This window comes from Mus pahari, chromosome 1 (genome assembly GCF_900095145.1).
Source record: "Mus pahari chromosome 1, PAHARI_EIJ_v1.1, whole genome shotgun sequence".
NCBI classification, from domain to species: domain Eukaryota; kingdom Metazoa; phylum Chordata; class Mammalia; order Rodentia; family Muridae; genus Mus; species Mus pahari.
Genome location: NC_034590.1, coordinates 120,177,257 through 120,189,954, shown reverse-complemented (window position 1 = coordinate 120,189,954; position 12,698 = coordinate 120,177,257). Strand labels below are relative to the sequence as shown.

Genomic DNA, 12,698 nt, shown 5'->3' with positions numbered 1-12,698 from the left:
GGAAGGAAAGAAGGAAAGAAGGAAAGAAGGAAAGAAGGAAAGAAGGAAAGAAGGAAAGAAGGAAAGAAGGAAAGAAGGAAGGGGAAGGGGAAGGGGAAGGGAAAGGGAAAGGAAAGGAAAGGAAAGGAAAGGAGAAAGAGAAGGCAATATAAAGGCGAGAGAACAGAACCATGAAACTATAGCCTGTGCCCTTTCTTCTAGGCCTCTACCGACCTTTTTATTTCCATATTTGTAAAATGAGGTCAGAATATATACCAGCCTGCCTTTCAGGAATCTGGAAGGTAGGCAAAATCTCCCAAAAGGAAAATGACAATTGAATTCCAGAGGTCACAGTCACTGGATGACAAGCTGACAATAGATCTTCAGAGAACAGAGTAGAAGGTGAGAAAGGACAAGGCTGGAGTGGACCTTCAGATCCACTAAGACAACGACCCCTCACCAGCAGGCTTCCTGGCACTAGGATGCCACAGGGGCAGGCAGAGCAGGACTCTGTAGGGCATGGGGATCAGCTGAAACTGAGGACAGCCATCTGCGAAAGGTCACCAGAGCTGCCAGGTGTCTTCCCACCACTCTGGAGGCCAAGAAAGGACTATCATACCTTTTAGGCCAGTCTGGGCTACAAAGTGAATTCTAGGCCAGCCCAGGCTATAGTATGAGACCCTGTCTTAACTAAGTAAACTGTCATCAGAGCTTTTAGCTCCTAGAATTTTGGAAGCTATATTGTGGTATGAAAATGTCAGCAGAACTAGAATCAGGAAAAAATCAGATCCAGAGCTTGACTCTGACCTGAGGCATCTGACTGCCCTCTCTGAGCCTGCTTCCCCTTTGCAACAGAAAGCATGAGAGACCACCTAGTCACCAAAGACGTTACAGGGCCTGAATGACATGGAGGAGAGCTTTAGCACAGGGCCCAGAACACTGCAGGAGTCCCAGGAATGCTTTCTTTCTTTCTTCCTGTTGGGTAATGAGGTCACCTACCCCACCCAGGAATGGAGAAAGTCAAGAAGCTAAGCGTGGGGTACAGCAAGTTAAAGGAGGAAGGGAAGGCTTCCCCACCTCTCTGTGCTCCCTGACCGCATTAGCAGGTTAGCTGAGGAAGCTGCCTTCCTGGAGAGTTTCTGCCTGGGCCGCTCTGAGGGGGAGGAGGAGGAGGAGGAATTTCTTCGGGGCCTGGTGGAACAGAATGAAAAAGTGAGAAATCAAGCCTGCTTCGCAGACTTCCCGTCCATCCTCGCTACCACCACAGGATACCTACGTGTCAGCACGCTGAAGGGGCTGCACGGGCCTGAGGATTCCTGGGGGGCCAGGGGAGCCTGCCCCACTGCTGCTGCTGCACCCTCCTTCAGACTGGGTCCCACTAGGCTCTTCACTGCCCCCCTGAAGAGCTGGAGGCCCGTTGCTCAGGCCAGGGGTTCCAGAGGATGGCTCTGTCTCCAATTCTTCTTCCGTCTGGGTGCCTCGGCTCACCAGGGAAGGGCTGCATGTAGGCGGCAGTCCTGGAGGGACTGTGATGCTGCTGAGGAGAGAGCTAATTAACCTGATGCCCCAAAGTTCCCAGGAAGGACGAATGAGTGTGCCGGCATGTATACCTGTTCCTTGTCGGGGCTGATATGCCAGAGGCCTGCAGGGTTGTGGTGGGGCCATGCAGCCGCAGCAGGCGAAGGGCTTCTGCCAAAGCTGCCTTTACCAGTTCCATCTCTTCTTCCTGCACCCGAAGCCGCCGGCTCAGGGTCTGCAGGGTCTCATGAGCAGGGCCCTCACCTGGGAAAGGGGCAAGAAGCACTCAGAAAAGTGCCACTGCCTGGAGGGCGGAGCTGGTTCTGTCCTCCCACCCAACATTACAATGCAGCCATTCAATAGAGGTGACCCTCTCAAGTATTCTAAAGCTTGAAAGCTCATCCAGAGGAGAGGTGGACAGAGATGGGGGGGGGGAACCAAGAGCCTCCTCCTAGCAGGACAGGCAAAGAGCAAAACTCTTCCTGCTGCTGTCTCAGCCCCCACCAAGACAGTAGCATGGAGTACCAGGGGGGAAACATGGAACACTGCCGAGATATGTGGGAGCCAGAGAGAGACACAGAAGCGATACTGGTGAGGAGCCGCAGCCCTCCCAGCCCACCAGCAAGCCCAAGTCTCTACCAAATGCAAACACAGCCAACAAGCTAGAGACACAGGAAAGTGAACTGGACAGTAAAGTCAGACTGAGAGGCCAGGGTGTAAGGAACACAATCTGGTGAGTGTACAGAAGATCAGTGGAGAGCTGTTACAGTGTACATCCCAAGTAAGGGTGGAAGTCAGAAATAAAAAGACCCGGAATTCCCGGGGAAGAGGCCCAGTGCGACACAGTGGTCAGGGAAACTCAGAGGGGCACAGAGAACCAAGGAGTAGAATGGCATTAAGGAAGTCCAAAATGACTGTAGCGGGTTCCTGGGAACTAGAGTTGGACAACCTGAAGAACTGAGGAGGATGCTCAGAGCCCCCGAGGCGCAGGAGCACGCGAGCACGCCACTAGACAGCGGTCCAGCACTAGCAGTGCCCGTCGGGCTGGCGCTCGGGGAATCCAGGCCACGCCGGCCGCCCCGCCCCGTACTCACCGGGCCCCGCAGCCCCGTCCATCCGGCCCCCGCGTAGCTCCGAGCAGCGTCGTCGGAGGCGTCTAAGCCGCGGGGGCCATGGCTAGGGAGAGGGGAAGGAAGCACTCGAGCGCGCGCGGATGGGAGCCGTGCCACCCCTCGGGGGCGCTGTCGAGCGTGGGGGTCAGGACTTGGAGGGGGGCGCTGTGGAACCGGTTTTTTTACTCTCTAGGGGGTAGGCTCCCGGGGTGCGGTGACCGGCCGTCCGGAGCCCCTGCGCTGCAGCACAAACAGGCGCGGGACCCGAAGTCGCCAGCAAGCGCGGGAGGGAGGCGGGCCGGAGGGGGGGGCGGGCCGCCAGGTAACCCTTCCCTGTCCGGGACCCGAGGCTCAGGCCGGAGGCGGGGACACACGGCTGACCCTTCACCCCGCCAGGCTCTAGCCCGGCTTCCGGCCCGCAGGCTCCCAGAGGACCTGGGAGGGGACGCAGAGCTTGAGATCTGGGTCTCTAAGCCTGGAGCCCAGCGTACCAAACTCTCACTTCCGCGAAAGGGCAGGGCGGGGTCACGAAATGGGCCTTAAGCCCGGGGGCGGGGCCTTTCCTAAAGGGCAAGGCTAAGAAGCATCCTGAATCGGAGCTGGCAGAGGGTTATTAAGGCTGGAGTGGAAGGATGTCCAGGGTATTGGGGTCAGGGTGGCATTAGCCCTGTTGAAGCCAGGCTGGGCTGACTCAGCATCCTGCCTGCCCTAGCCAACCCCAAGCCCCGACGGCTCCTCACTCCCTTGGGCAGAGATGGGAGATGGCGCCGGTGCTGCCCGTGGTGCTGCCCCTCCAACCCCGTATCCGTTTGGCACAGGGGATCTGGCTCCTCTCCTGGCTGCTGGCACTGGTCAGTGGCCTCACCCTCCTTTGTAGCGGGCATCTTCTGGTACAGCTGGGGCACCTTGGCACCTTCCTGGCACCCTCTTGTTCATTCCCTGCTCTGCCCCAGACTGCCCTGGCAGCGGGAGCGGTGGCTCTAGGCACAGGGCTAGGAGGCGCAGGAGCCAGCCGGGCAAGTCTGGATGCAGCTCAATACCCTCCCTGGAGAGGGGTCTTGACTCCACTGCTAGCGGTTGGCACCGCTGCAGGCGGGGGGCTGCTGACCCTTGCCCTGGGGCTAGCCCTGGCTTTGCCAGTAAGTCTCCACCAGGGACTGGAGGAGGGCCTGGAGGCTGCCTTGGCTCACTACAAGGACACAGAGGTGCCTGGACGCTGTCAGGCCAAACGTCTGATGGATGAATTGCAGTTGAGGTACCATTGCTGCGGGCGCCATGGCTACAAGGATTGGTTTGGTGTTCAGTGGGTCAGCAACCGTTACTTGGACCCCAATGACCAAGATGTGGTTGAGTAAGTGACTGATTTGCTTCTCGTCTTTCTCTTCCTCCTTAGCCTTGAAATTCTTACCTGGTCATACAATAAATGAGCACAGTGACTGAGAGGCTGGGTTATAATCCTATTTATCAGCCCAGGGCATGTTGCTGAACCACTGTGGGCCCATTCCTCATCTGTAAAATGGAGATAACTATGCCTGTCTTTATCTTCCAGACAGGCTCCTATCTTACAGAGTTGTGGAGATAAATGAATTATGCAAGCTTGGATAGTGAAGAACTCAGTAAATGTGTCCTCATTGTTCTCAACTGCCCCTGCTCTCAGATGCTCCTCTAGGCCTCTCTCTGCCACCACCTGACTGCCTTGTCTCTGCCTCTGCAGCCGGATCCAGAGCAACGTGGAAGGTTTATATCTGATTGATGGAGTTCCCTTCTCCTGTTGTAATCCCCACTCACCCCGGCCTTGCCTGCAAAGCCAACTCTCAGACCCCTATGCCCATCCACTCTTCGATCCTCGGCAGCCCAACCTAAACCTCTGGGCCCAAGGCTGCCATGAAGTGCTGCTGGAGCACCTGCAGGGGTTGGCAGGCTCACTGGGAAGTATTCTGGCTGCCACCTTACTGCTGCAGGTTAGTCAGCTAAGGGCCAGGACTCCTCCTACTTTCAGCTCTGTGGCCCCAAACCCACGGACAATCACCCTTTCTTTCCACTTGCTTCCCCCCACAGGTTCTAGTGCTCCTTGGTTTGCGGTATTTGCAGACAGCGCTGGAGGGCCTTGGAGGAGTCATTGATGGGGAAGGAGAGACCCAGGGCTATCTTTTTGCTGGTGGGCTGAAAGACATACTGAAAACTGCATGGCTACAGGGAGGGCTTGCCCACAAGCCAGCACCTGAGGAGGCCCCACCAGATGAAGAACCTCCCAAGGAAGTTCTAGCTGAGGCCTAGAAACCTGAAGAGGTGGGGGTGGGAAGGGAAAAGATGGACAAATATGGAAAACATTCAATTCTTTACTCAGGCTCAGGGAAGGAAAGGTTCCTGGGATTATAGGAGTTAGAGCAAACAGAGCTGGACTGGAATGAGAAGTCCAGGTGTCCTGGAGCCCAGCTGTCTCGGTGGAAACCACCAGGGTTGCCAACAGATGAAGGTGTCAGGGAAGGGACAGCCAAAGGACTAGAGACTGTTCCTAGTATACCAATTCTACAATAAAGTCTGTGGACAGAAGTCACTGTTTTCTCGCTCTTCTCTGTCTCTCGGATGGGAGCCTGAAAGACTGTGCAGAGGAGGAACCCAGCCTGGGTAGGAACAGTACCTGATCTCTTGGGTAGGTTTGCCAAATGAAGGAAACCATGAAGCCCCCCCAGGTTGAGATTCTTTATTCTAGAGGTAGGAAGGGGATCGCATGCTCAGGTGGGGAGGGTCCAGCCCAGCTCCTCTAGCCCCCCCACTGCATGCTTGTCCCCAATAAGTTACCCATTTCCCTCAGCTACCCTCCTTTCTGAGTCCATCTGTCCTGCTCCACCCCAGACGGGGCTGATCTGGGTCACTACAGAAGCTGCTTGTCCCCAGCATGTGGGCAGTGCCACATGGCAAGCTGGGGGAAGGGAGGGAAGCAACTGGGACACACCCTGTGGTTGGAGGGGCAGCCTCTGGTTCTCAGGGGTCAGATCTTTAAAAAAAAAAAGCCACATCCTGGGCTGGCCTGGAGCCCAGTCCCACAAGGTATGTGCCTAAAATAAGGTAGAAGTCAGGGTGAGGTTGCCATCACACCTCAATGGCTGGGTCTGAGCCCTGGCCCTGCCGTTGTAGCTGCTCTTCCTGCTTCATCTTAGGTTTCTCTGTCCGGGTGTGCCATACCAGTACCTGTGAAGGAAAGTTTAGGGTCAGGACCAGCCATAACTAGGGCTCTGGGGTATGTGATCTAAAATGGATTCCACCCCACCCCACCTCTTCTACATTCAGTATTGGTATACAATGTATAAAATACTGGGGTGGGGGAACTTCACTGCCTCTAAAATGGAGCTTTGTTCCTTGTCTCTCTCTGATAGATCCATGGGCTCACACTAGTCTGTAAGATGAAATGGCAGGAGCCCTACTCTGACCCTCAGCAGCCTTTTTAGTAGAGTGAGAGCAAAGCGGGTCAAGATCGGGAGGGCTTCTCCCGGTTCAAATAGCCATCCCAGCCCCAGTGAGCTGCTCATCCCAGAGCCTTTCTCCATCCTCTTACCTGAGTACAGTTGGCAGCCCGTGGCTCCAGGTCCTTGGGATCTACAAGATGGCTCAGGAGACTACTTTCCAGGTGGCCCCGGGGTGCAGTAGCATCAAACTGAGCATTGGGCTTAGCCAATAGCAAGGGCAGGGCAACCGCAAATCCCGCCATGTCCAAGGGAAAGGGCCTGTTGGGTTCCCATGCTGTGTGGAAACCCACAACACGGCCATCCTGTACCTGAGGACCTTCAAATCGCAGGCCGCCCACCAGCCCCACAGGCCACACTGAGACACCACGAGTCCAACGCATCTGATGGAGATGAGAGAAGAAACAGAGAGGGGTGGTCCAAGGAAAAGAACTACTGTGTTTATTGACACACACCCCCGCCCCTACTGCTCCCCATCTTCACCAGCAGCCCACATCAACACGGGTAAGCAAGAGAGAGAAGGGAGCTGGTCCCCCCTGGCTCTTTCTCTGTCTTTAATCTCAGGGCTCACCTCCTTAAAGAGCTCCCGGCTATAGGTGTTGTCATCATCAGCAAAATACACGACTCCTTGGGTCCCTGGTGGTGGTGGATCCTTCTCCCCCCCAACAGCACCCCCTTTTCCTCGGAGCCAGTCGAGGGCCTTGTTGCGTTGTTCCACTCCTCGGGGCCGGACCCAGCCTGGCTCACCTTCCCTAAGCCGTTGAGCCTTGGGGGTAAGGACAGCCAGGTGTGTAAAGAGGAGACCAGAGGCAGCCAACAGCCCCGAGACCAGTGGGGTAGGACTCTCAGCGTCCTCCACTAGCAGCCAGTGTAGACGGGGTACCAAGCTCAGGGTCTGGGACAGCCGAACCAGCTCTGCCTTCTGTACCAGCCTGCAGAGGGAGAAATGCAGGAAGGAAGGGGCCAGGTAACCCTGGCCCTCTACACTTAAGAGTGACAGCTGCTCCTGGTCACTGTTAGCATCTTCTCTGGCATTTCCCCTACCAGAGCCCAAGCTGCCTGTGTTTGTGTTACTTAGGATGAAACCCAGGATTTCAGGTATGCAAACAAGTATCAAGAGACTGCCAGGTTACCTCCCTTTCCCTTGAGTGTCAATTTCATGCAGATATTCACCTGCCCTATCTTTCCAGTCATTGGTCATAACCCACTTCAACCCCAGGACTCAAGCTGGGCACGACTACAGGACAAATGACTTGGGATCACATGGATCTTGGTTTGAATCGTTTTGTAATTTGTTGTTTTTTTAACACAGGGTCTCATGTAGCTAGGCTGGCTCAAACTCATATTCTAATGATGGTCTTGAATTTCTGTCTCTGCCGCCCAGTGCTGGTATGCTACAACACCCTGAATGTTCGGTTTTATAGTTTATCAAATGAAATACTTTGAGAAATGGCTTGATATGAGCCTCATTTACTGAGGAATAAAACTGGATTAAAAAGGTGGGCACAGTTACACGTGCCTTTAATCCCATCAGTTGGGGAGACAGAGATAGACACACCTCTGCGGAGTTTGAGGCCAGCTTTCTACATAGCAAGTTCCAAGAGAGCCAAGACACTACATAGAGAGATCCTGTGTCAAAAAAGTAAATAAATAGGCCAGGCAGTTGTGGTGCATGCCTTTAATCCCAGCACTAAGAAGATAGAGGCAGATGTAGACCTCTAAGTTTGAGGCCACCCTGGTCTATAGAGAGAGTCTCAGAACAGCCAGAGGGTTACACAGAGAAACCCTGTCATGGAAAACCTAAATAAATAAATAAATAAATAAATAAATAAATAAATAAATAAATAAATAAGGAAAACCAAAATAATAAATAAATTAATAGAAAAAAAGGCTGGAAATGTAGCTCAATGATAACATATTTGTCTAGCCAATATGCAGTTCAATCCCCAATAACAAGCTAATAAAAAAATAGATAAATATTTTGTAACAGTTTTATTAGTATTATTATTGGCTTTTTGAGACTGTTTCACACTGTGGCCCAGGTTAGCCTCAAACTCAGCAATTTTCAGGGCTTGGTTTGAGTGTTGATACTACAACTATGCCATTATGCGTAGCTACACTATCATTCAGTTTTAGGGATTGAATTCAAAGCTTTGAACATGCTACACAAGCACTCTGCAACTAAGTTATACCCCCGAGACAAAGATACAGTTCTGGAAAACAAAACAAGCTGGTCATGGTGGCACACTCCTTTAATCCCAGCTTTCAGGAAGCAGAACTAGACAGATCTTTGTGAGTATAGACCACTCACTGTGTAGACCATGGTTTACACAATAAGCTACCAGCCAGCCAGTGTGAGACTTACTTCAAATTTTAAAAAAAGAAGAAAAGAAAAGAAAAGAAAAGAAGAAAATGAAAAGAAAAAGAAAAAAGGAAAAACGAGAGCCTGAGAAATCTTGAAGCTGATGGTCTTGCAGAGGACCAGTGTTTGATTCCCAGTACCCTTAGCATCACACAACAACCTGTAACTCTAGTTCAGGGGATTCCTTCTGCCTGTCTCCTGGCCTTTGTTGGGACCTGCACACTTTCAGTGCACATACATACCCTCAGGCAAAAACATCTACACTTAAATGAAGAAGTAAATAAGTAAACAAGTCAACAAAGTAACAAATTCTACTTTATTTTAGCTAATTGGGCTTTTAGAGACAAAACCTTGGGCTGGTTTGTTGGTTAGGCCTTTAATCCCAGATCTTGGAAGGCAGAGGCAGAGAGGTGTTCAAGGCCAGCCATGGCTACACAGTTCAACCTTGCATCAAAAAATAAAAATAACAGAATCTCATTTTGTAGCCTAGGTTGGCCTCAAAAATCATACCAGTCCCTCTGTCTCAGGCCCTTCAGTGCTAGGGATTACCAGGCATGTGTCAGCAGGTCATGACTGGCACAATACAATTTATCAAGTAAACACTTTAGGAAATGGCCTGAGTCTCAAGTTTACTTAGGACTCGAGCTGGATGAGGAAACTGGGCACAGTAGTGAGCCACACCTTTAATCCTGTCATTTGGGAGACACAACAGGGGAACCAGCCTGGTCAACAGAGTGAGTTCCAGGACAACCAGGGCTACACAGAGAAACCTTCTCTTGAAAAACAAAATAAATAAATAAATAATAAAAATTAAAAATGAAACACTACAAGGCCAGGTTCTTTTCTTTCTGTGGTAAGGCTCCCAGAGAAGAGTTTTAGAGGAAATCCCAGTCATTCTCCAAATGAGAAAGTTATCTTGTTTCTTCATTTTGAGATATGATCTCCCTGTGGAGCTCTGGCTAGCCTGGAACTGACTACCTACACCGTAGACCAGACTGGCCTAAAATTCTAGAGGAGGTCCTTCAGCCACTGTTTCCTAAATGCTGGGATTAAAGATGCACATAATCTCTGCCCAGCTCTGCACCGGGAGGGAGTGGTTTGCCTCTCTTGGGTTTCCTTGTGGTTAACATTGGTTTGCTGTTCAAGGAACAGGTGGTGGTGTAAGTTTATGAGTCCAGGAAGGAATGTTGAAGACATGTTAACAGAAGAACTTTTTGGCTGCACGTCCCAAACCACACGTCAAAATGGGTTTTCTCGGTATTAAAACAAGATTTTGACTTTAAAAAAGAAAGAGGCCAGGCAATGGTGGTGCCAGCCTTTAATCCCAGCACTTGGGAGGCAGAGACAGGCGGATTTCTGAGTTTGAGCCCAGCCTGGTCTACAGAGTGAGTTCCAAGACAGCCAGGGCGATACAGAGAAACCCAAACCCTGTCTCAAAAAACCACAAAAAACAAAACAAAACAAAAACAAAACACAGGGGGGGGGAGGGAGGGAGGGAAGGAAGGAAGGAAGGAAGGAAGGAAGGAAGGAAGGAAGGATTCGACTAAACCTGCTAACACTGTTTTCTAAATTTAATCAGAAATTTTTGGGTTTTTTGTTTGTTTGTTTGTTTTGTTGTTGGGTATTTGTGTGTGTGTGTGTGTGTGTGTGCATTTGTTAGTTCTGAGACAGTCTTACTCTGTAGTCCAGGATGGGTGAGACACTAACCTTCAGTCTCCCAAGCGCTGGGATTACAGATGTCAGCTACCATATCTGGATCTCATCACAGTGTTAGAACTTTCTAACCAAGAGATTCCTAAGAAGAGCTCATTCAATGGCAAGCTCAAATTTTCTTTCACACTTCACTATCGTGCCTTAAACTTTAGCAACAACTCAGTAATCTACTTCCTAATACTCCTTTGGTTTTTTTTTAAAGGAAAAAAAAAATCTCCCCACAAATCTGAATAAAAATATGGATCACTTTTCATAACATTTGGCAAACTCTCAGTATCACCCCATACTTCAATGCCTCCCAGATTCATCATTAACCCTCTTCTTGTTCAATACAGAGCTCCTGAGTGTACCAGAGCCGTACCTGGCGTAGGTGGGGGTAATGACATAGATAGTAGGCAGGGCCTCAGGTTCAGGAGGCTGGGCTGGGGCAGGGGGTGGGCGTCGGAGATCAGCTTGCAACTGGGATATCCTCAGGTCCTTCTGCCGAAGCTGCTCAGCTGCAGCTCGAAGTGGAGGGAGGCAGTCGCAAGGCTGGCCTGGTACCAGGAAGCACCAACAGGGAGAGCAAGTTATGACAGAGAACCATAGGACAGTAAGTAGTTCAAAAACCCAGGGCCAATTCTTTTTCACTCCTAGCCAATACAGAAATTCCCTTGTAACTTGCATTTTCTTTTTTAGAATGGTGTCAGAGAGTTCAATCAACAGGCACGTGTCATCTTTCACTGTTACTCTGTTACTGGGTTTTTGGTTTTGTTTTTTGTTTTGTTTTTTATTTGGTTTTCTGAGACAGGGTTCCTCTGTATAGCCCTAGCTGTCCTGGAACTTACTCTGTAGACCAGGCTGGCCTCGAACTCAGAAATCCACCTGCCTCTGCCTCCCAAGTGCTGGGATTAAAGGCGTGGGCCACCACGCCCGGCACTCTGTTACTGTTTTAAGATAGGTCTTGCTATATGGCTCCAAGCTGACTGACTTCAGACCTTTAACCCACTGACCTGTTGCCCAAACGGTGTGCCACAACATTCAACTCTTCAATTTTAACCAGTTCCATCTGTCGCTCTATTTTTCTTTGCTGGGGCTCCAACCCAGCGCCTTACACTGTGCTACACCCTCAGCCCTGCCACTATTTTAACTAGTACATTTCGATGAATATCAGTCAGCTTTTCTATCCTTTCTATCTTCTGAACCTAATTTTACCTTCCAGACATAAATAATAGAACAGTAACTTCTAGAGTCTCTCATGTAATGGCACTACCTGAAAAGCATTTACCAAGCTCCCGCATAAAAGGATGGATTCAAGCTGCTCCGTGGTCACGTGACCACTGACTTGTCAGTAAGTTCACAGATTCCATCACGCGACAAATATTTATTGAATAAAAACGGGAGTGGGGGCACAGTCCCTACTCACTACCTACTTTAGTGGAAGAAGTAGATACTAATAAAGTCATTACAAATTGTGATATGGGCCACTTAGAAAATTAAAAGGGATCAGGACTAATAAGGGTTACTTGAGCTAAAGTGGTCAAGGAAGTCCTGATGTGACATCTGACCTAAAAACAGAAGGATGAGAAATAGATGGGCTTGAGGTGAGGGGAGCACAGCAAGTCAAAAGCTGGAGGGGACAATGAACCAGGGGGTTCTCAAAAACCTATCAGCAAGCCGGTCTGAAGGCAGAGCAAGGGGAGAGGGTGGAAAATAGGTTGCTCGGCGGCGGCGGCGGGGTCATTTGGGGCTTGACCGGTATCCGCGGAGTTGCAGACTGCGGAGAGGTCTAGACAAGGGGCCACCGAGGGCCGTCCCGAGGGCCGAGCGAGCCGGAAGCAGCTGTCTGCGGGTCTCATCCCCAGCGCCTTGGGCCGGCCCTCCGCACACCGCCCCGCCCCGCCCCGCTCACCGAGCTGCACCAGAGCGTAGAGGAGGCCGGCGATCGACACCAGGAAGTAGGCAAGAAACACGTTCTTCAGCTTCAGCTTCATGGCCGTGCCACCGGGGCAGGCGGGGTCCACCGGGGACCGGCAGGGACAGGTCCGCCCGGCCCTCCGCCCTCCCGCCGGCCCCGCCCCGCCTTCCCCAGGATCCCTTAATAGTTCCCTGGAACACCGGGCTCTGAGCGACACCTGGGACCACTTCCGGCTAGTGGCGTCCCTCCCACAGGCAGCTTCCGGTCCCGCCTCCTGGTAGGCCATCCAGGGCGTTGACGCTATATCCGCTGGATCAAGTGGTCGTGGCAGGCTGACCTGGAGCGTGCGTGGCCTAGCTCTATAATCATCTTGAAGCTCCCAATTGAGCACAAGTCCCAACCTTGTCACTGAGTTTTCTAGATCCACCCAACCATCCTTCAGCCTCAGCACTGGCTGCTTGTTCAACCAATGAGTGAAATCTAGAACCCACCAGGTGCTTGGCTAGGTCGTTTCCAGTGATTCTCAATCTTCCTAATACTGGGATCCTTTAATACAGTTCCTCATGTTTTGGCATCCTCCCCATCGTAAAATTCATTTTGTTGCTACTTTAAAACTGTAATTTTGCTGCTAGGAGTCGTAATGTAAATGTTTT

The 12,698-nt window shown here is 51.3% G+C and overlaps 3 protein-coding genes across 4 annotated transcripts in view; 1 reads left to right on the top strand and 2 right to left on the bottom strand.

The window, feature by feature from the left end:
- Eml3 (EMAP like 3) overlaps positions 1-2,877 on the bottom strand; it is an 11,191-nt gene extending 8,314 nt beyond the window's left edge. The window contains exons 1-4 of one of the 2 annotated variants that reach the window (XM_021191226.2): positions 2,592-2,877; positions 1,590-1,761; positions 1,256-1,516; positions 1,057-1,170 (exon numbers count right to left, since the gene is read on the bottom strand). In XM_021191226.2, the coding sequence (XP_021046885.1) occupies positions 1,057-1,170; positions 1,256-1,516; positions 1,590-1,761; positions 2,592-2,613 (569 nt within the window). In that variant the 5' untranslated portion in view covers positions 2,614-2,877. The remainder of the gene's footprint in view (positions 1-1,056; positions 1,171-1,255; positions 1,517-1,589; positions 1,762-2,591) is intronic. The other variant, XM_021191230.2, reaches the window with a different exon arrangement.
- A 262-nt stretch (positions 2,878-3,139) lies between these two features.
- Rom1 (retinal outer segment membrane protein 1) lies at positions 3,140-5,162 on the top strand. The gene is made up of 3 exons (XM_021217657.2): positions 3,140-3,960; positions 4,324-4,570; positions 4,668-5,162. The coding sequence occupies exons 1-3, from the start codon at positions 3,371-3,373 to the stop codon at positions 4,884-4,886; spliced, it is 1,056 nt and encodes a 351-aa protein (XP_021073316.1). The 5' UTR covers positions 3,140-3,370; the 3' UTR covers positions 4,887-5,162.
- Positions 4,929-12,264, bottom strand: B3gat3 (beta-1,3-glucuronyltransferase 3). Its single transcript, XM_021196318.2, has 5 exons — positions 12,040-12,264; positions 10,510-10,684; positions 6,645-7,005; positions 6,166-6,456; positions 4,929-5,801 (listed from the first exon to the last, which is right to left on the bottom strand). Exons 1-5 carry the CDS (start codon positions 12,119-12,121, stop codon positions 5,703-5,705), a joined length of 1,008 nt encoding a protein of 335 aa, XP_021051977.1. The 5' UTR covers positions 12,122-12,264; the 3' UTR covers positions 4,929-5,702.
- Positions 12,265-12,698: the final 434 nt, after the last annotated feature.

What these genes read in the sequence shown, in the direction of transcription:
- Rom1 (XM_021217657.2), top strand. Translation starts at nt 3,371, where the DNA reads ATGGCGCCGGTGCTGCCCGTGGTGCTGCCCCTCCAACCCCGTATCCGT. An exon ending in AATGACCAAGATGTGGTTGA is followed by an intron (nt 3,961 to 4,323) that starts GTAAGTGACTGA and finishes CTGCCTCTGCAG; the next exon opens with CCGGATCCAGAGCAACGTGG. An exon ending in CTGCCACCTTACTGCTGCAG is followed by an intron (nt 4,571 to 4,667) that starts GTTAGTCAGCTA and finishes TTCCCCCCACAG; the next exon opens with GTTCTAGTGCTCCTTGGTTT.
- B3gat3 (XM_021196318.2), bottom strand. Translation starts at nt 12,121, where the DNA reads ATGAAGCTGAAGCTGAAGAACGTGTTTCTTGCCTACTTCCTGGTGTCG. An exon ending in GCCGGGAGCTCTTTAAGGAG is followed by an intron (nt 6,457 to 6,644) that starts GTGAGCCCTGAG and finishes CATCTCCATCAG; the next exon opens with ATGCGTTGGACTCGTGGTGT. An exon ending in GGGCTGCCAACTGTACTCAG is followed by an intron (nt 5,802 to 6,165) that starts GTAAGAGGATGG and finishes TTTCCTTCACAG; the next exon opens with GTACTGGTATGGCACACCCG.